The 25710-nt window shown below is 35.8% G+C and overlaps 1 protein-coding gene across 1 annotated transcript in view; it reads right to left on the reverse strand.

The window, feature by feature from the left end:
* Nucleotides 1-2652: 2652 nt before the first annotated feature.
* The window catches only part of MAN1A1 (mannosidase alpha class 1A member 1), a 129886-nt gene continuing 106828 nt past the window's right edge, over nucleotides 2653-25710 (reverse strand). Inside the window, exons 8-12 of the mRNA XM_048935004.1 lie at nucleotides 22420-22535; nucleotides 10146-10365; nucleotides 9190-9362; nucleotides 4511-4626; nucleotides 2653-3293 (exon numbers count right to left, since the gene is read on the reverse strand). Of these exons, the coding sequence (XP_048790961.1) occupies nucleotides 3167-3293; nucleotides 4511-4626; nucleotides 9190-9362; nucleotides 10146-10365; nucleotides 22420-22535 (752 nt within the window). The 3' untranslated portion in view covers nucleotides 2653-3166. The remainder of the gene's footprint in view (nucleotides 3294-4510; nucleotides 4627-9189; nucleotides 9363-10145; nucleotides 10366-22419; nucleotides 22536-25710) is intronic.

Raw genomic sequence — 25710 nt, forward strand, 5'->3', positions numbered from 1 at the left:
ACAGTCAACAAATATGCAATACATATTTCACAAATGATCAGAACATTTTTTTTTCCCCCCCATGAAACAGTATGGTTGCCTTTTAAAATGATTTATTTCTTAGGACTTAACATATGCAGATTTAAATGTGTTATTTTGCTACAGAGAAGTGGAAAGAGGATAGGCAAGTGTGTTTACACAAAAATTCTACCTCTCCATAATGCAATTTTTTTTTGGTCTTATGAATGAGTGGGGACACAAAGCAACCATTGCTAGCCACTTTCACACAGCTAGTTAAGTGAATGGGAAATAAAATGAATGTTATCTCAGCAATCTAACAACGGCTGGTAAGTAGTGACTGTTTCAAAATGATCACACTAGCTTTGGTGTTTTGGGGTTATTAAAAAAAATAAAAATAAAATAAATATATTCTCATTTTATGAAAAGTTTTCTTACAGTTGGCAGATCTACACGTTGTACAATCTTCTCGTCTACTTACATTTGTTTACAAAAAGTACAGTATAGTGCAGTTTGTACATACAACCTGAATACCAATACCAGTCACATCAAATTTGTGCTCTTTCAAATCATCGTAACTATCACACTAAAAAATATTCATACTGAACGTCTGTATTACAAGTAAACAGTTCTGACATGTATTTAAGCACACAGGACCCAATGCATACAACAGTTTTGTGTTTGCCTGCTTTTTGAAACAAGAAGAGCATATCAGGCTCTCCATTGTTTCTCTGAAGCTTATTAAATAAACACAAGATCACTGGACACATCTGGGGGGAAGCATACCATTGTTAAGAAAAACATGTAAAAAGAGGCTTACAAAATGCATTTCTCAAAGATTGCTTTTGTCTGAGTTATTGAAGTCATTTAACTGAGGCCCATACGAGGCCCATAACAGCACCTGTGCTATCGTGTGGTAGGCAGCAGCAGGTGACATAATAAAGATAAATAAGACAAAAGTATAACTTTTTTCTTTTTTTAAGAGGGAAGATAATTGTGTACATAGAGAGATAGCTATCATTTGTCGGTTGTTGGGGGGAAAAAAAGCTCCTTTATAAATACAGTTTCTGAAGGAATACAATGAAATACTCCAGTACTTCACAGTTACAAATTTTGGATTACCAACATAAGCAGGAATTCCACTTTTCAACAGAGGAGGGCCAAGGGCTCCTTCTTCACTTACTCTCACGCTGTTACTGAGACATGAGAGAATCCATATTTAATAATATAATACTTATGCAGAAGAGCAAAAAAATCTCAAGCCAACTTGCAGATTCCATTCAAGTAGGCTTTATATTAGACAGCTGTATATATGTTTATACTCATTCTCCCTGCTCTGGGTCGCAGAGGCTCAGTGGAGTCCTTCTGTTAACTTTCATGTATGACTGCACAGCTCTACCAGGCCTTTGAAAGAAGAATCAGCATCACTGGAGATACTCCTGCCTTGCCCCCTGTAGAAATGTCTTTTGCAGCTCACATGGCAGACTTTGTCTTCTCTGCCTGAAGTGGACCACATAGGCAGTGCTGTCTTAAACACTCTGGAGGGTAACGTTCATGGGTCAGCCTCCAATACATATAAAAATGTAATGTTACCTTTGCTTTTGGATTCCACATAAGTAAAGCCTACTCTGCAAACCTCTATCAGTAGAGAAAAAAGTAGTAAAATGTACTCTGTAATGCCTAAACAACCATGTTTCCTCAGCTCTGATTAGCTACCCTGGATATGTGTGATGGACAGCTTACAAGGTTTAAAATAGATAACTGATTAGAACCATTTGTTTTGTTGCAGTCAAATGAGTTCATAATGCACTTTCTCAGAACGGGAAGCCAGGTGTTGTACTCTACTCAAAATGTATAAAATTCATTCTTTCACTGAGTGAAAACATTTGTAGACTTCAAAACAATGTAAGACACTCCAAGCTACATTTAAGTAAAAGAAAGAATTAATTGTGCCTGATTCTTTTTCCTTTGGTGATACCACAAAGTAAAACATTTTTGGCAAAACTGTTACCTTTCTCAGTAAACTAAGCTTCTAATCTAAGGACTATTTTACAACATATTGCATTTCTGACACTTATAGAATCCAGAGAAGATGCTTTCAGAGTTTTAATTCTATGCTGGATAATTTCCTCTCTGAAAGAGACAAATTTTCTTCAAGGCATCTGAATACCTGATTTTATTCATAAAGATACATTAAATTGCTTTGTGACAATAAAGTACAAAGACTAGTGTTGAGTTTGAACCAGTCTGAGTGCTTGAGAAAGTCACAGAAAACCAAATTGTCTCTGGCATAATTCTCAGCTTAACTTCAATGATAAATTCATTGAATAGTTTTGTCTTTTTATCATCTAAACAAATGAAAGCAAATGAAAGCCATTGGATTAAAAACATAAAGATGGCGAGACTCCTTTTCCTAATAAGAAATGATTATCTTACTTTTACTCTATATTGACCTGACTAAAGGCATCAGGATAACTCCACTTAGAATCGGGAAGAAATTATTTACTCTACAGGAATATTCTAATGAACACTTGAAAAACTAGTGTGTTAACTAATGTGCTAAACTCATAAATCTAGTTGAGACTAACTCCAACATATACTACAGTTTCAGAGTTGTGTCTGCATGAGATGAAAATATTCCTATGTAGACTTCACTGACAATGAAATACATCAGATAATTTAATGATAGACCCGCATAAGAAGAGGCTGTCACAGTCACAATATTTGTCTTGGATGACACACAAAACAAATTAACATAGAACAAAAAAAAGAAAAAGAAAAAAGCTCTTTATATACTTAATTCAATATGGCTTTTTGCAACATGGCAAAATATTACAGCTTAAAGCAGACATCTCCTCATGGAGGAGAAAAAATTTTGCAGTCAAATTAAAAGTATAACTGGAAACTAGTAACATGCAGATCCTCTGCTCTTTTTGGCCAAGATTACACTGCAGACTAACAAAATCTGGACAGATGCATTTCTCTTCTAAAAAGTGGTTCAGCTGATGACTGAAGTTTTATGAGTCTGGGTCCATTCATAAATATTTACTGTTAAAGAAAACAGACTGCAAAACATTCGATTTACAAATTTAACTCAAGGATTTAAAATCAAATCACATGCCCAAGTCCAGGAAACAAACATAAGGAATGAAACAAGTTAAAACTCAATCTATTTTTCTTTTTCTTCTTTACTCCCATCCTCTTTGCGAAGAATAGGGAAGGGATGAGCCTCCGTGTTGAAGACCCAGTGCTCAAATGGAAGAAGATCATCGTCAGAAAATAGCAAATATAAGTATCTGGCAAGAAAAAAAAAAAGCACAAAATATGACTATATCAAGAGAGTGGAACAACAATCATTTTCAAGAGAACATGAATGCCTGATTTCCGTAGATGAATCTATCAGTGGAAACCACTGACAAAACAGAAAATATTAAGTTCTAGCATAATAAAGTTTAGCACAAAGTTACTCCACTCAGGTTGGAGTCAAGGGCAATAACAAGTGGAGACCAACAGCCCAATTCCTCTATTTTGATAGAGGAAAAATAAGTTTAGGCCATCAAGGTTGAATACTACTTTATCTCACTTCCACTTTATCCTTTGTAATGTTATTACGTACTATTTTGATTGTATATAACCATTATGTATATTTTCCTCCTGAATATTCAATTTATCAAGGTGAAGTAATGGAAATACTATAATCCAATGCTATATTACTTTTGAGAGAAACATCTGGCCTAGGAATTCTGAAGAATAAAAGCTAAGTCCTAGCACTAGGACCAAAAGATTGGATAGACATTTATTGAGATAGGGTCTATTAAAGCCAGCAGTAAATCAAAATAAATAAATAAATAAATCTTTTATTCAGTATAATGGTACAGGGTAGTAGCTTCTTTAACATGATTAGTAAAGACAACTTAGGGGTGAAACTCTCCTTACTAAATGAAAATTTATTCTGAATCACCATCATTCTGTGAAGGCTTTTCACAGAAGCACAGAAGTTGGAAGAGACCTCTGGAGATCACCTAAAGAAAACTTCATTCACTCCATTAACAATTTTGGAGACAGTGGTATATAATAAAGACTTTTACTTTTTTCCTCTTAACAGGATGCGTGAGCTTACCATGCAGCTTCGCTTTTTTTTCCCCCCCTCACTCTGCAGATTTAAAATGGAAAGTGATATATGCTTCTTACGTCCTCTGCGTTCTCAATTTGTTTCCCTAGTGTTGGCATATGTAACTAGAAACTATCAATGCTTGTAGATGTAATTTGTCACCAAACGCTATTGAGTTTCTTTAACAAAAATAAAGATAATTTTCAAGAGTCATAGAATTTACTTTACTGACATAGAAGAGGGGAAAAAAAGGCAATTTGGCTTCCTGTCACCTAAGAAAAGCCCTACTGTTTCAGTCAGATTTTGTTACAAGAATGTCAAGGGTACTAATGATAAATACTTGTCTGTACAGATGATACACAGAACTACTTGATATTAATGAAAGCAACTTTCTTAACTTACTTGAGTGTCTCTGAAAGGAAGAAACTTTGCTGCACATCGTCATGGCTTTCATGATTACTATAAACATCTCTAATGCCAGAATAGCCACCATCTACTCTGCAGTGTTTTTCCAGTGCCTAAAGACAGGTGAGGGGAAAAAAAAAAAAGACAAGATGTTTAATAATATGAATAATCTGTCATTTTTTCATTGTTTGAAAATAACACTGTAACTACCATGAGTTTCTGACAATTTTTATTTGATCAAGAGCTAAAATTAGATAGAGCTCCGAACAGAAATCTCTTTAAAACACACATGTAGTTTTACATTAAAGAGAATCAAAATGATAAATTCATAAACGAAGTAAATACAAGCCAGTTTTCAGAGGGAAATGTATACTATTCATTGTTTTCTTTTCTCTATTTTTGCTAGCATACCTTCTCTGTCATAGGCTTGTCTGTACAGCATTCAGAGATCCTGTAAGACACCTTTCCTGGTCGTATTTTACTGCTTACAACTTACTGGGATTGAATTGAATGCTATGATTAAGATCAGTCTTTTCTTTGCCTTTCTTTTCCTTAGTTTTGGAAAGGGGAAGCCAACTGTCCATTTCTTGTGTAAGTTCTTAAGGTTTTTTTCAGTTTTTCAATTATTTCATTTTTGATAGGGAAACATCTGATATTGGGCTATGACTGTATTTCTTTCTGCTTTAGGTCCTATAACCTTTCTGAAAAAAAATCTTTGTTTCTTGTTAGGCAGAAAGCTATGTGACTAGACAATGTAAATATCCTGGAGAGAATCTACAATGATTTAATTTACCGACTCATTATTCAAAAGCAGGTCCAAATAGTCTTTACCTCTAAATAATTTCTCACAAGGAAAACAACAGTAAACATGATGGCTGACTATATCTATTCAGGACCACCCTCCTCTGCAACATACTGCTCACTGTGAAAATAGGCATGGGAGTAACAACATTCAAGCAGAAATACCTGGAGCTTCATCAAAACCCCGAGAAGGATATGAAAGGCTCTAATCCCATTAGACAGCTAGTTCCTCCATTTCTGAATTTATTACAAATATCACTGAAGTGACTATGAGATGTACAGATTTTCTTCGTGAAAATTCTGCTCTGTATTTCAAATCACATATAGCAAAAACTAATGAAAAGGCAGAAGGATACACCGGAAAACAAGCAAGCAGGCAGAATAAGTGTTTTCTGATGAAAGATGGGACTAAACATCACTAATGATTACTGAAGTATCTATCACCTCTGCCTGCTCTAAAAGCTGTTCAAGATCTGTGTCTTGCTGTGAGTAGATATCCTGTATTTCCTCGATGCTGGAGGTATGGTTAGCTATCTGCATATATTTAGCTTGCACGTCAGGCTCTCTATAGCTTTCACTGAGAGTAAGCTGCCTATTGTACATTTAAAAGACATTTTTCTCCAGAAGAGACCCTTTAAAATATAACAGGCCTATTTTTCTTCTCTCTGTGTGTTTAGGTTCTTTAATTTTCCTGGACAGTTTTACTAAGTGACAAATATACTTAAGTTTAAACAAGTAATTTCCCCTGGCTGGTATTCCTTTTCTCTCATCTACTTGAACCTGCAATGAATTCAAAATGCTGAATCTGTGCCTGGATTTTCAATGTCAAACACAAGATTATGTTTTCTGAGGCACAGCAGAAGGAGAACTTGAAGGATAAAGCTAGTATTCAAGGAAGCATCTGCATTCTAATCAGGGTGAAACAAAATAAAACAAATTACTTTTTGGGGTTTATATGCTCTAACATGTAGTTAGAGCTTTCCTCATGAGGATCACCAGAGTTAATTGTAGAGAGATACCATACACACAACTGAATACACTGCTGCGACAAAAAGATAAGAGATTAACTTGCACCATTTTGGCCCTTTGGTGGTATCTGCTTTGTGCAAATGTGGATCATCTTACCCCTGAAAGCTACTTTGCACTGCACTAATGGGAAAAATACGTTAACATCTGGTATTAGCAGCACAAAAAAATATATTTGTTGTAATCACTCTTTATCTGGCAGGAATGTCCTTTTGCTCCTGTGTCTTCCATTTCAGAATAGTGACATTCATACTTACAGTGCATCAGTGGTAGGTGAGGAGAATTGACTTAACACATTTTAAATTAGTAGACCTTGGAAAATGAGAGTGGCTCATTTCAGTTATGCTAGTAATGGAAAACATAAATAAAGTGGGAACCAGCTGTCAGTCTCAAAGTCTCATAAAAGAAAAAAACAAAGGAAGTGCTATGAATTCAAAACGTGCCATAATTATAATGCAGAAAGGGAGACATTCATGAGCTAAGCTGATAAAATCTTTCTGACTCAGTAGAAGTGGATTTTGCTATTGGTCATCATTGCATTTTCTCCAGAAACTGAAGTACATACAAAACAATCTTGGACAAACTGAGGCAGGAAAGCAAGCCTCCAGAGTACAAAAAAAGATTGGAAAGACAAGAGAGTTTTTTTCAGACTATGAAAGTTAGAGAATGAAAAAAATAGATATATTGTGTTGTAGAGTTTAACAGTTCACGATCATGGCACAGGTGAAGCCTCTTACTGCATGGGGACTAGAAAACAAACATGAATTATTACTGTCAGTGTCATGAGTTGAAAAAGGACATGAAATACTTAAAACTCAGCATTTTCAGACAACAGCAAATGGACTGATTGTTACCCCTCCTTTTTTTCTTTTTTCCTTTTTTTTTTTTTTAGGTCTCTGCTTTCTCTTAATGAAAACAGTGCTGGTAACTGGAATTCCCATATTCAGTGGGCAGGGAACACAAGGATGGAGTGATGTGTTCTCTGGTGTAAGAATGAGCAAGAGTGAGCAGAACTGAAGGTGTTCAAGAAACATTTATATGCTACACAAAGGGACATGATTTAGAGGGGAAATACTAGTGGTAGATGGATAGCTGGACTGGGTGATCACTGGAGGTCACTTCTAACCTTAGTAATTCTATGGACTTGTGAAGTAGTTGTGGTAAAATATCATGACACATGCTGGAACAAAAAAAAAAAAAAAGCAACATGAAGTGGAGCTGTATGAGCTAGAAACATCAAAGAGAAAAAGAAAATATTTGAAACCTACAGATGACTGTATAGCTTCTGCAAGATCTTTTTTTGTGAAACATGCAGCTGTACATTAAGACAGTGGAAGATGGGCCTGCACAGAATGAAACCAGCTGCATTTGCCATAGATGGGCTCTAAACCATTACTTTAGAGCTAGACTAAAGTAGCCACAAGAATGTTAAACAAGGAACATAGGGAGATCAGTAAGAAGGTAAATAAGTATACAAACTTGAAATAAAAACAAACAAACTGAATCAGGGTAAAGAATAATAATAAGGAAAACATTGCAATTGTTTATAACAATATTAACATTGTGGGCAGCAACAATAAGTCAGGAAAAGCATCTGGAGAAGGAACACTGTACACTTGACACTGCTGAAGCCTAGTGGGATGACTTCCATAAACAGTGATTTTAAACATTTCAATTATAATCTGTCTGGGAACAATCCAGTACGAAAATGTAAGCATATGGATGGTGTTAGGAAAGAAGGAAGTATGGGAACAGCACTCTATAGTAGAGGCTTTTGGGGAGGAAAAAAAATAAAAAAAGAGAGATTTGGAATCAGTAACTTAGCAACATGTCATTTAAAGACATATACAGCTAACACCTGAAGATAGTAAACACATCGTCCTAAATCTACACCCTACCTAGCTAAATAGAGTGTTGTCTGCAGATACAGAATTGCACAGAATATGCAAGAAATAGAGTTGGAAATAAGTATAGTTTCACTATGGAGAGCTGATTTTATCATGCATTTTATTCCTCAACAGTATCTAATAACCAAAATTGAAATGCTCTTTATGCACGAATTTGAGATACATTCAGTATCTCAAAGAGTGAATATGGAGTACAATTACAGATTTTTGTTGTTGTATGGGGAGCCAGGTAGCTGCAGATGTCATGTTGCAGCCAGGTACATGGAATTGTAATGCAGTAATAGCTCTCTAGTACGGTCTCACAGGGACAGGTAATTATGCAACAAGTCAATGTATTCTTTCCTGACTGTAGAGCAAGCTTCCATGTCTACTAGAAGGCCATTCTGAAGAGTTACAATCATAAATCTCTAGAAGAAAGATGTGTTGGACAAACTGACAAACAGAATGGTTTTAAAATCCCAGAAGGCAATAGGTCTGCAAAGGACTCAGGGGTCATTGGTAAGAAAACACTGCAAAAAGTTTTGATTTCTTTCTTTGTATTTTTCTTTAGAATATAGAGCCACAAAATTAGTACTCTTTAGCCTCATTAATCTTCTCATAAGGTCTCAGTCCACTTAAAAATCTCAGACAAAGAGTGATAGGCAGATCCTTTAAGAAGTGCAACATCAATGTGAGAAGAAAATAAGTGAACTCTGGAAGCATAATGTAAGCCCATGCCTGGAGACCAAATAAGATAACTCCTATGGTATTCCATATCAACAGGAGATGAGTCAATCAAAATTATCTTATTTCATTTAGTAAATCTCTGGAAATGTGAGTTGATATTACTGATTTAAAATGATTACTTACTCTTCAACTGCTAAGTAAAATCCAGATTTTGTTCGATAGCTCACATAACAAGATACTAGAATTTAGTAAGAAAAGAATCCTCTAGAACATTACCTCTACAGCTTCCCATGCCCACTGCCTGTACTTTGGGTCATGAGTAAGTCGCCACATGTACATGTAGGTCTCTATGACTTCAGGTCGTAGGATGTAGTATTTTTCATTTTGTCTTGTAGCAATGGCCTCAACTCCACCATCAAATCTGAACGCTTCTGGCCCCAGTTTCATACCTACCCAATATAAAAACATATGCTGAAGTAAAGGCATTCAAAGGTTTCAAATCATGTAACCTGCCAAATTAACTATAATTTCATACCACACAAGGCATACTACCTAAAATGTTTATAATTTTTGACAGATACTACAGCAGCTTCTTTTTCCAATATTTTGCAAATAATTCACAGTGCTCAAGAGCTATTTTTTATCAATGCCTTAAACAGCAGATCCAGTTTGAACAGCGATGTTAACATTTGCATTCTGAGCAATTTTATATAATTAGCAACATATTTGGTTTTCCTTAAAAGACGAGGATATTCATTTTTCTCTGTTAAACTTGATAATACACTCTAGGATCTGAAATGCTGCCAGGGTTATTTTTATAAGATGAAAGAATCCAAAGAAATTTCCTGCATAGAGATTCAGTTTCTTTGTGCAGTCCTTTGTTTGCAATATTGTACCAATAGAATTGAGAATATTTTTTTTGCACATAAAGCATAATTAATGATGCACAAATGAACAGATCCCCTCCCTCACTTATATTTGGCTATGAAGAAATTGGTAACATGGAAAAAAAAGCTGTAATGCTAGTTACTACAGTGAGTAGCTATAATTCAGATGTACAGAAATTACTTATGAAACAAAGCATCCATTCTTTAAGTTACTTCTGAATCAAAGCAGCATTTTATCAGGGAAAGGATGAAGAGTTTTTGCAATGATTCAGTTTTTATTCACCACTGTGAATTAAACACTGATGGCTGCCTTCATAAAACCAAACTCTCTGATACTGTACTTACTTGTACGATCATAAGATTCATGGCAAGTTCTAGCAATTTCAGCACCAAGCTCAATGTGATGGCCTGTCTTGTCACTGGGTGCTCCATCCGCTCCTAGAGCAAACATGCCTCCAGCAAAACAAGTCAGATGTCCCATCTTGTGTTCGAGCAGTCCACCCTTCCACTCAGCGATGTATGTCAGTCCACTACTTGATTTTCGAATGAGGTGGGTCTCTATAGCCTGTGGAAGCACATTATTTATTACTATTAATCATCAAAAGTTACCACTCGGTAAAGCATGAAAGACCAAGACAGATAACAGAGTGACCTTAAGATTGTTTTATATGTCAGGTTTTTTTTTTATTTTTTTATTTTTTTTACTACTCTGTGTTGCCTTTGCTTATAAGATAAAATGGATGAGCTGGCACAAATTCAAAGTGTAGCTAAATCAACATAGATTAGGATACATTGATATGATGATTAACACTGCCACAACTTTCAGCAACTTACACAGTATATCTTATACAAAAGGCCTAAAAAATAAAATACCATTTTAATATTTTTCTTCTCCTTCCTAATTTGAACACTTTCAGATAATTTCATTTTTAACGGTGATTAGCAATTTCTTTAGCTTCCATATTTCCAAAATGAATTCTGAGAACAAATTTGTTTATTGATATAAATTTATGTGCATTATACACAGGTCTAAATTCATATTCAAAACATCTAGGTCAGTGTACTAAACAATGCTGGGCTTTTGGGACTTTATGGCACTCCCAACCAAGACCAATGAATTTCCCCCCAGGATTGAATTAGTCCATAATCAAGAGCAGAAACTCTGAGACTTCCAGGAAAAAAACAAAAAAAAACCAAAAAAAAAACCAAAAAACAAACAAAAAAAAGAAAACCAAAAAACCAAAACAACTAAGCAGAAGAAGAAACAGCTCTCTGGGAAAGAATTAGAATTGTGTGCTGATAGCAATGTCTGGTCACTAATTACTAAATCCAGAAAAACATCCATATGTTTTCAGAGGAACAAAATTAAAACAATGGTAGTGATGCAGGGGAGCACATTAATTAGAAACACACAGAGAAATTAAGTTATTGTCATTAAAGGGTAGTGGAGAGGAAATTAACATCTCTATCACACATTCAGTTTAACCACCAGTGTTCTGGTTTATTCTATTGAAATCATGAGATCCAGAAACAGTACTGAGCGTGCACTGCACAAGCGAAAGAAAATTAATAAAGCATCAGCAGAGAACCGTTAATAAAAAAGCCAGGATTAAAAGCAATGTGTAACAATGAGAAGGTATTGATTATAGTTATTTCTTCCCATTTAAACATCTGTAAAGGTTGTTTTATAAACATGAAAAAATCTGCTGTAAATCAGAAGCATCAGCAGAATAACTCTACAAGTTTTACTTACTACGTAGCTCTTTTTTTTGGGGAGGGGGGCACAAGAATGTCTCATCAAAAGGTATAGTTTGTTTTCCACCAACACTAGTGCAAAGCATTTAGTGAGGGTGTTTTCTGCCTGCCTCCAGGCCCACTACTGTCTTAGAAAGATACTCAATTCTTTTGTTTCCTCGTGGATTGTACACTTTTAGCATTGGATGCCAAGTGAAAATGTACCTAATTTTTAAAGCATCAGTAAATAATGAAGTTTTCTGTTTTTTAAACAAATTCTGTGCAAATCAACCTATAGGAAGAGGAATTAAACACAAAGGGGAAAGGAATGAGAAATGTATTCCTTACGCATTCAAACAACATACTCCAATGTGGAAGATGAAAGAATTACAGGGGTTAAGGTGATGTGAAACTAACAGTGGTCATGTATTCCAAGTGCATCATCAAACAGCTTTTCTGTCAGGTTGAAAACTAGTAGTGGAATACCTACGTACAGCTTTTTAAAATAATGTTCTTTGAAATGTGTTTTCTTTCAGTTATCTCATTGGGTATGAAGTACTTTAATGTATAATTAAAGAACTGATAGAACAGAGTTCATAGAATCTGCTACAAAATGTACTGCTGCGTAAACAGGCAAAGGGAACAGGTGCGTGAACAGGTGAAATTTATGAGAAGATAGAAATTGGTGGAAAACTTCCTACAGTTCCTTTCAGTGTGCTGTTCACATTTTTGTAAGAGTTTGTGTACTCCAATAGGACACCTTATTGCTAGAGCACACAACAGTTTTGTGGCAAATAGCTTTCAGACGACTGAGGCATTCTCAAGGATAAGTAATCTAAAATCAAGTTCAGAAACGGAAAAGTCTTAATTTAGTGACGCTTCATTAGACCTGACAGCAGGGTATCTCTCCATCTCATCAAATCAACAATTCTGTTAATGCCTGATAGCGCTGTTGGTCACTTAACAATCGACTAAGAATTTATTACAAAAACAAAGAAATTAAAGTTTGATTGATAAATAAATTTACCTATACTGCTTTTTTTTTTTTTTTCTAATGAAAGACAAACTGAAGCATAATTGTACCTGACAGAAATGACAGTGGTCATACGCATTCAGAAGTACTAGAACCACACCAGACTTTATTATTCTAGTATGAAAATGGATTTTGATATACCAGTAAGCCTTCAGTATTTTTTTTGTTCCCCTCCTTTTTTTTTTTTTTTTTTTTTTTTTTTGTCTCTGGATAAAATGTCAACCGAAGAAACATCTATTGGAGAAATTTTAAAATCAATTTCAGAAGCATTAAAAAATAACCTGATGCTAATTGATATTAAAATGTTGCAAAATAATTTTTATATCGTTCATCCTTTGGAGGGAACATTATACATTATACTGATTTTATTAATGAGCCCTATTAAGAACTAGTACTTATATTTATTTATAGTTATCTTCACAATGTAAGCATTTTATTTAAAGTTATTTTCATTATGCAGTTGTTTTATATATTATGGTCTCTCCAATTGCCTTGTTATTTTCAGTTTAATTGCAGAGTCTGAACTCTAGAGTGGCTCCCTCAGCTGCTACTCAAAAGATATGTGCTCCAAACCCCTCACCATTTTCGTTGCCCTTCTCTGGACACGCTTCAGGGCCTTGATGTCTTTCTTGTAGTGAGGGGCCCAAAACTGAGCACAGTACTTGAGGTGCTCAAAGAACTTGATAGTAAAAAATATTTAGTATTATGAAAAATCAGCATATCTAAAAGGCCTCAAAGATGTAAATGATTTGTATATTAATAGATCTATAGCCCGCATGAGTACAACATATAAAATAAAATCCCCAACATAACTATCAATTAATGTATTCTCCAAAATTATAAACTGTACAGACGACAGTGTTTAAGATGTATGGTAATGCCTCCCTTTCCCTCACAAATCCAGCTTAAGTATGGTTAGATTTCAGAATTTAGTTTGAAATATTGATAAAGCACTACTTCCGGAATAATGTAGTGTTTTTATAATGCATTAGCATATTACAGTGTTTTCAAGGTAAGTAATAAACAAAAATCACTAATATTTCAATTATCAGTACAGAATCTATGTGTACCACATAGAATGGCCAGTGTACCACAGCCATTCAATATCAATCCACTGGAATTTTTAAACAGTTCAGTTCAAACATTTAAATACTTTTACAGGTTAAATCTGTAAGCACTTTTTTTAAACAGAATTTTTATTTATTTTTTTTTTTCCAGAGCGAATTTCACACAGCTTTTAAGTGCCATCAGGACAGACTGAACAAAGATTTTTGTTTTTTAAATAAACTTGAGGTCCAGAGAACAAGGTTAAAACACCGGTTGGAATGAATGGACAAATGCTTAAGGATAAAAAAATCTGAAGACAAAGTTAAGAAAGTAGTAGGATGAGGAATAAATACTATCAGTTTAAATGGGAATATAACAAGTGTCTGAACTTGAGGTGTAGGATGAAAAGCTTGGGCTTATGAGCTCATAGCTAAATGCTGATTGCTATCTGCAGTGCTGTGGGTGAAGTACTGGCAAGGAACTGAAGTTGCTAAAACAAATCATTATAAAAAAAGATTAGGTACCAATTTGATAAGGATCCACCCAAGTGAAAATTTCTATTTGGCAGAATTAATTTTCAATTTCATACTCAGAATCAATTTACTTTTGTTTTGACATAATTATCTACACATTTCAAAAAGGCACACATTTATTTTAAGCACAGCTCTAGTATAAGTAAGAGCCTGTCTACAAATAACCCCTTCTGAGTTTCACCACTTGTGAATAAAGTTTTGTCATATTTTCACTGTAGAGACTATTATTTAATTTTACTGCAATGAATATGCTCAACATAAACCAATAGACAACATCTGCAAAAAATCCAAAAAACTACAAGAATGGGATCTTTGATTAGCTGATAATACATTATTGATGGCTAACTGTTAGGAGCCAGCACAGAAAAAGTGGCTGCAAATGCTTGTTCTCAAAGGGATCAAGAAAGGATGTTACCTGCCACTGACTGGAAAAAAAAAAAGATGTAGATAATCTGACTCCAGACTATACTTGACAAAAAAGGAAAGGAAGGAAGGGAGACTAAAGAAAAATAAATGCCTGCCAGCTATTAAAAGAAATAAATTCACTTCATGTAAGGGCTGCATGGTATGTGGTTTGGAGTAAGCTCTTTTAGCCAGACTAACTCTTATGACTGATTCAGTTCCTGGCAATTTTGTGTTCGTATGCTTTTATGCAATGCTCTGCTTACACTCCTCACTACAATTAAGCTTTTAGCTAAACTACAGAATTACAGAATGGCCAGGGTTGGAAGCGACCTCAAAGATCATGAATCTCCAACCCCCTTTCCACATGCAGGATCACCAACCTCCCCATTTAATACTAGACCAGGCTGCCCAGGGCCCCATCCAATCTGGCCTTGAACACCTCTAAGGATGGGGCATCCAAAATTATCTTTTTTTTTTTTTCCCCATCTTGTGGGAAATTATCTCTCTGATACAATAACTGTAAAAGTGCTAGAAAATTCACTTAGAAACACTAATAGTCCCTTCTACATTTTGTATTGTCACTCAAGTGTACCTTGTACTACTTTTGGCATCTTTCTCGTCAGTTTACATTATAAAATTATGCCTCTGCCCTGTTTCTTAGTTACCCATTTCCATTTCACCCACGCAGTTCTTCAGTATGTTGGTGCCCTCCCTGGGGTCTCCAGCACTATTTGTGATTCAGGAAAATAGGATTCTCTAATGCTAGTCTGTCAGCTTTTCTAATGTCCAGGGATTGCAAGGGACAAAACACAGTTTACACACTGCCTTTTCCTCACCTCTTCCTTCTTGTGATTGAGAGAAGTCCTTCATTTACCCTTTGAGTTGTTTAGGACATAGAACTGGATTGCTTATAGAGCAAAATGGATGATATATAATTTAAGTAATCTCAGTGTTCAAGCGAATTAAGAAAGGAAAAAAATATCAACAAGCTTATTGTTAGTAGAGGGTATTCTCATGGTGGATCGTGTCACCAAGGAAGAAAAGTGTAGGCACAGATGCAGGCTTCTCAATAAAAATGTCCTGTACCTATGAAAGTCGCTAAATTCAACATACACAATACAAAAAAGTTAACTCTGCATAAGGAAAAGAGATGACAAATGATAAACCACAAAATACAGTGAAAACTTACACTCTGCTTCTTCAAGCATGTATACATTTTAACTCTCCTTTTACAAAAACTGGTTTATTATGATCAATGAGCTTCAGCGGCTACATCTATTTAAAGAACAAAACCCAGGCATTTCCTTTCCTACCTCAAGATGTCACTGTAGCTGGAGATAAAATTTTCTTGCAAGCCAGAGTTATCCATTTCCCTTCAGTAATAAATTTGAAACTTCAAAAATATCATCTTTGTCCTCAACTTCCTGGGCTTACAATGTTTGCCTTGGGGATAATTACAACTCTGTATGCTTCTTTATAATAAAGCACAATAAATTATCTCAGTCCACACTTTTAATACATTTTTCTTCCCCTAAGGATCTTCTTAAACGTATTTTGACAATTTGAAGCAACGATGAGCATGAGAGAGAGTTCTACAGCATGGTATTTCTAAGAATTCAAAAGTGGCAATTTTTTTTTTTTTTTTTTGCTTTTCATTTTAGTATTTATGGCCTGTATGAGTACAATTTATTGCTTTGAACCAGCATAAAGCAGGCAGGTCAGGATTACTGTGATTTCATGTAGTTTGAATTTGTATGTCACATGTCCGTTTTACAGTCTGAGTTTCTTTCAGCATCTTCTCTATATTGAGTTGATCTAATCCAATAGGTACTTTTCTTCACCAGTCTTCACAGTTCATACAATGTATCATTTGTTCAAAATTCCAATGAGTTTATGTTTCATTCCAATGAGAAAAGATTGAAATTTCCATTTTTCCATTATTACTGCCATTTTGAAGATGGTAGAAAACACATCACACAAGTTTTTTTCTAAACTTAAATTTTGTATTGAACTTAAGTATTACAAGACACGAGTCACGTGAAAGCATACTGACAGAGAAGCTAGCATAAAATAGGAGGTTTGAGCCTTTGCTACCGTTATTCAAATGATTCAGGCAAAGAAAAACGGTACGGTTTCCACTTGATATTCCAACTGCTTACTGAACTCTGCTTTTCAAAGACAAAAACTGAAATCTGAATACAGAAGAACTTTCATTTGTTTAAAGTCTATATGCAAGAAACATTTTGACATAAGAAACACTGTGAAGCACTTACTGCTTTTGGACTTGACATGCTACAAAGACAAGCTCACATATGAAATGAAATATGAATGAAGTAATGGAGATACCTACATTTTCAAAATGGAAAAGTTGGCAAGCATTTAACTACTGTGATACCTATCTATCTGATCTCTAAAAGATGATTAAGTTCTAGAGGAAGGCTGATAATTTACTTTTGCCTGAACATCTACTTATATATTTTTGTCTGTAAAGGCCTATTAGTGTCTCCAAGAGCACCAATGCTCTTGCACTAAAGGTACTTAATGCTCTCTGCTACCAGAAGGCAAGAGTTATTCACATTCTTCAAACAGTATTAACAGAATAGCATGAATCAAAGCAAGACTCCAAGTTTCTCTCAAAAATTTATATTATCTATTTTCTGAATGTTCTAGAATAAATATCTGTCCCTCCTGGCAAGTTTTTTGCTGTATTAGCCTTTGGAAAGGAAAGAAAAACAGTGCAAGCACTAAGGATACAGCTGCTCAGACATGACAGGACTTTCTGATGACAAGAGCAAAGCCCCAGGCAAAATGGGGACAATTTCTCTTGCAAGACTTTTCTGGTTAAAATCCTCCTTCAAGAGCTCAACAACTGTACAGCTTGCTGCTTCTCATGATAGTCCATAAACAAGCAAACAAACAACAAAGTACTTTTTACAGTCCAAACACAGAGATTGCATAGTTCGAAGTAAATCATTAACATAAAAATCTGCAGAAGCCTTTTTTAAGGCTATAGAAGCTTTGCTTTCTGTTACAGTCTCAAAATTCCTCCCATACTTCTGACAATAGAGGAAATCTAGCTTAGGAAAGAAAAAGGAGCATCAAGTCCTCTGGATGTCCTTGCCCCGTAAGCATAACGAATTTTCTGCATAATGCAGCTTTAGTATCACTACACATAGAACACTAGTGCAGCGATATGACAAATATTTTTAACAGAGCATCTGACAAACGATGTAAATAAGCCACACATTTATTAATTCTCGTACACTTAAGTCATAGACAAAATGAGACCCTCCCTAAAATGAGTCCACAGCCCTACTGCTTCACTGAGCAGATTAGCTCCAATTGAGCCATGCTGTCTGCTGATGCAGATTTATCCCATTTTCTACTTTCTTGAGTGCCAAGAAGTGCTAAAATAGTTAACGTCCAATTCATTAATGTACTTTTGGCTTTGCTCAGCATGAAAAATTATTCTGAGTTGTTGCAGTTCTATCATTGTCCATATCAGTTATGTAGTTTTTAGGATCACTGTAATAGCAAAGCAAATCACTTTAAGTGACTGAGTGGAAACTGCAATCAACCCAGAGCAGCCACCAGTCTGTCACCACAGTTAAATATACCTTCTTGAAACCCTGGAGATGAAAAGGTCGTATCTGCTACTATCATGTTTCATTTTGCTAACACCACATTGCTTGGTCCCTCACTTCAATGAGAAAGGAGTCTGAGTGGCTTTGTTTTATTTATCTGAACTCTTGGACAGTTCTGAGAAATGTTCATTGCGTAATGTTGACAATTAAATACATCACCACTACTCACAAAATAAGTAAATAAATAAAAATTACTCATATAGCTTCCCTGAGTGTATATCAAGGTTACTCTCAACTGTTATTGAGACAAAAAAACAAAGACCCAAACCAAAGAGATCCTCTATAGTTTGTCTGAATACTCAAAATACTGAGGCAAACATTGGCTTTTTTTCCCTTCAATACCCAAAAAAGTTTATGACATTCCTTAACAGCTTAATCCAGTCTTGCAGAAGGCTAAATTTCAGGAGTGTGCTGTTGACATTCAGCAGAAATTGGCTGCGACCAAGTTTCACAGCACCTAGACTTTTAGCTATTTTATCATTTTCTATTTCCACATTGTCAGAAGATAACTACTTCTCATGTCACAGTATTACTTCTAAGCAGTTGTTATCCAGTGAAAGAAATTAGTAAATCTGAATGTCTAAAAGTACACCACCTTTTCTGCAGAACACAGCTGCTTTCCTTTCTGATACCATGGGGCCACTGCTGGCTGAACTGAACTAGCTTGGGAGCTGCTGGTGAGGGTTTCCCACTTCTTCTATAAAGTTCTGCTGAGATGAGGCACCTCTCCCTTTAGAGCCCTCAGATATGGTGCTTATTCAGAAATACACTTAAGAAGGAGATGAAGGGCAGTGTCAGAAAGAGAAGAAACGCTTAGGGTATAGAAAGCTGGAGGCAACGATCGGGAAAAAATATAATATGAAAATTAGGAACAGATACCAGAAGAGTGTGAGACAACACATGAATAAAAGTAATGGGAAAATTACTATTCAACTTTTAAAATGAGGGCTGGCATTCAAGAGAGGACGATTTGATGCAGTTGCTTATGACTCGCTGTTGCTAGATGTGAATCCAGAAGGTTCATTTTTGCTCTAAATTATCATATTATTTTACCAAACCTAATCAGTTGTCCTTCAGAGATCAACTGCGCTAGCTGTAAAGAGAGCAATGTTTCCTGGATGCTTGCAAAGACTGAAAGTTTGTTCTATGGTCAATAAAATCCTCAAAGGAGATTACGTTCTATAACTAGGAGATGTTGCATGCTTTCTGTTCAAACCAGCTTAAGATCTCTTCCTTCCTAAATTATGTGAAGGACTTTATATAAAATAATGTATTACTTTTCAAAAGAAAAAAATAACTTACTGTAAAAATACATACACCTGTCTCTATGCAAATTCTAGAGTTCATGAATCTCTCTGATGGCCTTGTAAATGCATTCAGATTGTGATCTGGTATTCAAAACAATATCTCCGTCCCTTTTCCATGAGAAATAAACTTTCCTCAAATTAGCATCAGCCAAATATACACCTCACTCATGGCAAATAAAAAGTTTTTAAGCATAGTTTGGTATCTGTATAATCAATGGATATTAAGATGTTATAATCACAAGAGAGTTAGGCAAAATAGATCAGGACAATAAGGAGAATAAATGGAAGGCTTACCTACAGAAAGCACCAGAAGAAGGGATCTCAGAAGAGATCCTTCCCCACTGGTAGCCAGCTCTTAAATAGGTCTAGGAGGGGTGCAGCCTGGCTCCACCCCTTCCGGCAGCACAGCTGAATTGCCTTCACCTGTGCTCCTCTGGCTGACTCATGGCTCACCTCAGGTGATCAATCAGAGGTTCAGGCCGTGACTCAGCAGTTCCCATACAGTATCTCATTGTATATTTTCATTTGTGGTTTCTGGAGAGCAGAAGATATTGAATTAGGCATCAAGCCCTAATGTCACACTTTTAGAACTTGGTGGGAATATGCAGGAACAAATGGCTGGGAACAAATGTGCCATTCCCTTTGGTGTAGTCTTAAAAAGAAGCTGGAAGCACTGAGGGAAATTAATCTGAGAAAATATGACGCAGACTCAGAATACCCAAAATGCAGAAGCTTAGTCATGAAAGACTGCAGTTTGTGCAGACACTTAAATTAAAGCTAATTTAGGTAAGTAAAGGATCAATAGCAATAAAGCCAATTTCAGGATGGATTTCAAAATAGCCTAGTCATTCTGGTAAAGAACCTTGCATGTCAGTGGTGCCCAAATAATCTGCAATTTCTATGATACTGCCCTGATGCTGTTATCTGGACAGGCTACATTGCAACATCAAGCTATTCCTCCACATGCTGCCTGTACTCTTTCAGCTTTGATACAGATGTACTGCACTACAGAAAGTGGAGAATACAAACATAGCTCAGACACCCACACAGACACACCTAGCCAGCCTAGCAGGCTGCAAGAGCTGTGCAGAACAAACTCCTGGCCCTTTCCTCCATCGTCCAGGAAAGAGCATACAGACCTCTGCCCCACTCGCGTGCCTTGCTCAGGAGTGATCCAGACCCCTGAGTCTTTACCACACATCCAAAATCAGGGCTGGAAACAGGGGAAGGCAGATAACAGCTTTAGGAGTATCACCCATGGAAGTGCTTGGCTGCCCTTTGCTCCCTATTGGTAGTGGGCAGCAACATTCCTCTGCATTCCCTAGGGGACAGGGAGCAGGATGCACAATATCACTGCATTAGCAATATTTGGCCTGCAGCATCTTCCAGAAGAGCAACTCAAAAAAAGAGCAAAAGAGAACTTTTTTTATTGCACATGTCTGTACACTAGCACTTACTCTGTGTAAGAATGCATTTAAAAGAAAGAAATGACGTTGTTAAACCAGTGAAAGAAGACTTTGAGGTAGTTCAAAATGCCTTTCACAATAAGAGGAATTGATATTGTATTACCAGATACTTTGTTCTTGCTTTTTGGCTGCTAACCTAATGGCTGAGCTATTACAATATCACTGTTCTTATACTATAACTTCAAATATACTGAAATCCAATTTAAAGTCCACCTTTTGCTCAGTTATCAGTGGAAATGAGGCAGACCGCATCCAAATCTGCACTTACAAAATTAAAGGCAGGATTTTCTTAGCAGAGGATGCTCAGTTGTCAAATGTACTACCAGCAGGGATCACATCCTCCCTCAAATCATCACCATATGACTTTTCTCTCTAATGAAAAAAGTACTTCCAGTGAGTCAGGGCTGTATTTTTTAATGCCACCACTTTCTGCTGTGTGGGAAGTAAAAAGAGACTTATGTCTCTTCTCTAAGGACTGCATTTCCAGATGTATGAAAGAATAAGCAGATATTACTTGGCATCTTGAAGTCTTGTCTGCTGAGGCACTGTACATACATACAGTTAATAAGAGATAAAAGTCCCAGACCTAGAGAGCTTACAGTCAAAACAGATGAAAGGATGGGAAAAAAAGAAGTAATATTATCCTCTTTTTTATACATATGAAAGCAAAGAACAGAGAAAATGGGTCATTTGCCCAGACTGCAAGGGAAGCCTGTAAATATGGATTTAAACGTAATGCTTCACAAGTTTCAATCCAGCGTCAAAAAAATATTATTTCTCCAAAAACAGCATATTAAAGGAAATACCATCAATAACAAAGCAAATTGCAGACCAGCAGGATCATAAATAAAACAAATCATTAAAAAAAAAGTATCAACAATTCTGATTTTTGAGAACTTTCTCCTGTGTCCAATTTGAATGATTGCCTGTTTCACAGAGGTTGGTAAATGTGTGCCTTTTGTAACAAAAAGGCATTGCATAACAAAATTTGTTTTTCTGTTAATATTATCTAACATAACACACTGATCCCTATTTTGACTACAGTCAAAATACTGTAGTGGCTGAAGTATGAGGCTGTAACACAAAAGAGGAATTAGCTTCTGAATATATGAAAAGAAAAAAAAAAAAGACATTAAAAGAGTCTATACAGAGAAAATTCAGGGAAATATTGAACTTCTACCTGAGAGCTACTTCTAGATTCATTTCTGTTGCATACTTTATGACCATTTTTCAGTTGAAGAAAATTTGCTATACTTTAAGACTCTCCTCCCACTTCCTTCAGTAGACGCATTCCTCTACCATTTATATTTGATGAAGTCTTAAAAAAAACCCAAAAACTAATTCATTTTAAAAAAGCACACTCTGGTGGCAAACACATAAATCTCTCACATTGTTAGGACTATTAGAGATTAGATTATTATGGCAAGGAAGATTTAAATCTCTCATTTACCTGAACAGCGCCATAATACATTTTCTTGCCTTCTTCATCTGTCTTGTCTGACATCAGCCATGCCTTCAGCAAATATTCATAAAAGCTATCCCCAAGCCCTCCAATGGAGACATGATCTAAAAGGCAATACAGAAGTTCAACAGCAAGTCCATCTTTAGCACAGACAGTAAAATACAATTACAGTTTTTAATCGCAGTAATGCATTTAAAGATGTCTCACTGCTGACTTTTTCACAGGAGTTCATGGAAAAGAAACAAGAGTTTATATGAATAACATTTATTTCATGTTTAGTAATCTATCTCATACAAAAAATGCATTAACCCAATTTGTTTTTTTTTATCTTAAAAATATTTTTTAAAAAGTAGAAAATGCTGTGTAATTTTAGAAATTCTTTCCCCTTGCTTTTGTTTGTTGTTTATCAAATGATGTGTCATTTAAAACACATCATAAAAAAGCCCAAATGTTTTAGTTCCCCAGTACTGAGGCAGATTTATTTTATTATTTATTTTATAGTATTTGAAAATTTCAATCTCTCTCTATGCTTAAAAATACTATTATGTTTTTCAATATCTAGTTGGTTGTCAGGACACAGCAGTGGTTCTGTAGGAAAAAAAGACTTTGTTACATGTACAGAAGATTATTGCTCTCATGTTGCTTTATTCTGTCCAATGCTTACTACATGAAGCAGTGTAGAACTACAAGCACTGTAATTATTTAATTGGACCCATTTAGGACTTGGCATGCAAGCACCAGTGAAATCACTGCACCAGCCACACAATAATTACTGGTGGTCTTAGCTGCTTGCGTAAAGTTGCACTAGCTTCCTCTCAAAGAAACTCTAGAAGATTCCTGGCAAAATTTTAAGGGGCTATAGTATGATTTCAGCATAGATCTCCTAAGTGCATAAAATACTACAGCTAGAGAGTGTATTTCTTTAAGCTCCGTTAAACCAAGAGCACTAAGTTTCCTTTTTGAAGTTGATACTGCCTTGTAACATAAACGGACTTAACACGTATAATGTCTTCTCTGAAAGTTTTTCAAAGTGTTTTACTGGGACTAATCATTTATAACTGTCAATTTTACAGTAGGGAAGGAGCTTGACAATTTCACCCAAGACATCCAGGATGGAGATGTGGACACCACATATTGCACTGCAAGTCAATGAGTCATTTCACAAAATTCTGAGCATGAGAAAAGCAGAACATGTTCAGCGTAATCCAGGCTCATAGAGCAAGATGCAGGAGAGTAAGCAGTACAGATCTCAAGCTTCCCAATACCTTACTGGTCTTAACTTCAGAGTTATGCCTCTGGCAGAATTCAAAAGAACACAGATTTTTTTATTTTGGGACTCTCTAGTATCTTCTCTTCATTGAATGCATCCTTCTGCCTACTGAACTGGAAAGCCATGTAACTGCAGAAGATAAGAATTTTTTTTCTGTCCAAATTGTATTAGGACTTTTTTCTATTCCAAATTTATTACAACTATTTTTTTCTTTCTCCCATAGCCCATCTATACAAAAAATAATTTACTTTTCCCAGTGTATCCTCTCCCTTTGTCTAACAAATACATTGTGCCATTAAATCTTGATTATAGGCTGCTTTTTGTTTCTTCCCCTCCTCTTCTGAATGAGATATATTAAATTTCTGTAAAGAATATACCATTTATTTAATTAAACGTTCATGATCCAAATGGAAAGGAGGCTCCCTAAAAAAATGAGAACATTTTCTATGATGGAAGGCTGATCTTTGAGCAGCAGCATTTCAATGACCTTTACAGTTTCCTAAATAAATTACCATAGAAACCTCTGACATTTGCAAACTAAATAGCACACGCATAGTTTCATCAATAATAAGCCCTGTTATTATATACATTATTGTAGAAGACAAATCCAACTGACACATGCTGTAGCAAATCACTGTCAATTTACTGTCAAAATAACAAGGTCTAAATGAATTTACAGGAACAATGGCAGTGATCCAGCAGCGCCCTTCACAGTTACAGCATTACTAGAGAAGAAATGTTCAGAAACTACTCCCCCCACCCCACTTGACGTTTGAGAGCAAATGTTTCTGTCTCGTACCAATTACGGGGCTAGGCTTTCTTTTCCTGTTATAATCAACTGAAAACAGACTTGAAAAGCAGTCTCAAATAAAATATCTCTCAAGCCTTTTATTCTGATGGTCTACTATGGAAAAAAATCAATGTCTGTAAACAGAAGCAATTGAAAGAGAATCGGAAGAGATGCAACAAGTAAAGATCAAATTTGCTTTTGCTGTTTCAGCATGGTAGGGACTGACCTGCATCAACATTTGTGTTCATCATTTTCATGTGTTGGAAGCTAATTTCTACGTCAATACTACAAGCTATTGCAAAGCAAAGGTGGTATAAACTGTAATTGTTACTGTGTATGGCAACAGAAACCGGCATTCAATGTGAGAGAGGAGTACATAAGACACAATTACATTAAAAACAGGGAAATGTGAAAGGCTGTGAGGTAGCATCAGTATTTGACTACTATAAAACAAATAAGGCAGAGCCACTAATGGTGGCAGCTACTGGCAAGATCCCCTCTTGTTCAGCTCACCAAAAGTATAATTGCATGATTGCAGAACTAAGCTTAATGCCATACCCACAATGCCACAGATCAATAATGCTCCTTGAGGCACTCAATACTATTGCACTAAATAAGGGAGTTGGATGCAAATTAGGGAAGCTGTTGGTTAGCCCAGTGCCAAAAAGCTGAGTTTCTGTGGTCGACTGAAGCCAGTGAGGATTTGAAGTTGGTTGAATTTCCCCATTTATTTACCTGTTTCTACCTGAGCTTGGTCTAACCAGCCCCAGCAGTGATAACAGAACCACATCATCTACTTATGTGTATTCAGATCAAGATATTTCATCTTACTACTTTTCTTTCAATAATAGAAGGAAGGTAAATGATTTTAAGAGTGGAAACATAAGTGGGATAATTGCTGACTGAAAGTAAGCAGGAAAAATGGAGAAAGTAGTAGGGTCTCTGAGACTATATTCCTGCACATTGCTTTGGCTTTGAACATGGGATACAGAGTGGAGAAGGCAATGCATAACGCATACAGGCCCAGTCATCACAAATGAGAACAGTAGTTCAAAGACTTCAACTGCTTCTAATTTTGGTGTCTCTGGTAATGATTCCTGGAGAATTAATGCTATGACCGTTCTTTCTAGTTTGATTCCTCATTTGTTGCCATTGAACTTCAGTAGAAATCACAGCTGATATTAAGCACAAAAAGTTGGTGATTTGTTTGTTTTTTTTT

The sequence above is a fragment of the Lagopus muta genome, chromosome 2 (assembly GCF_023343835.1).
Source record: "Lagopus muta isolate bLagMut1 chromosome 2, bLagMut1 primary, whole genome shotgun sequence".
Classification (NCBI taxonomy): domain Eukaryota; kingdom Metazoa; phylum Chordata; class Aves; order Galliformes; family Phasianidae; genus Lagopus; species Lagopus muta.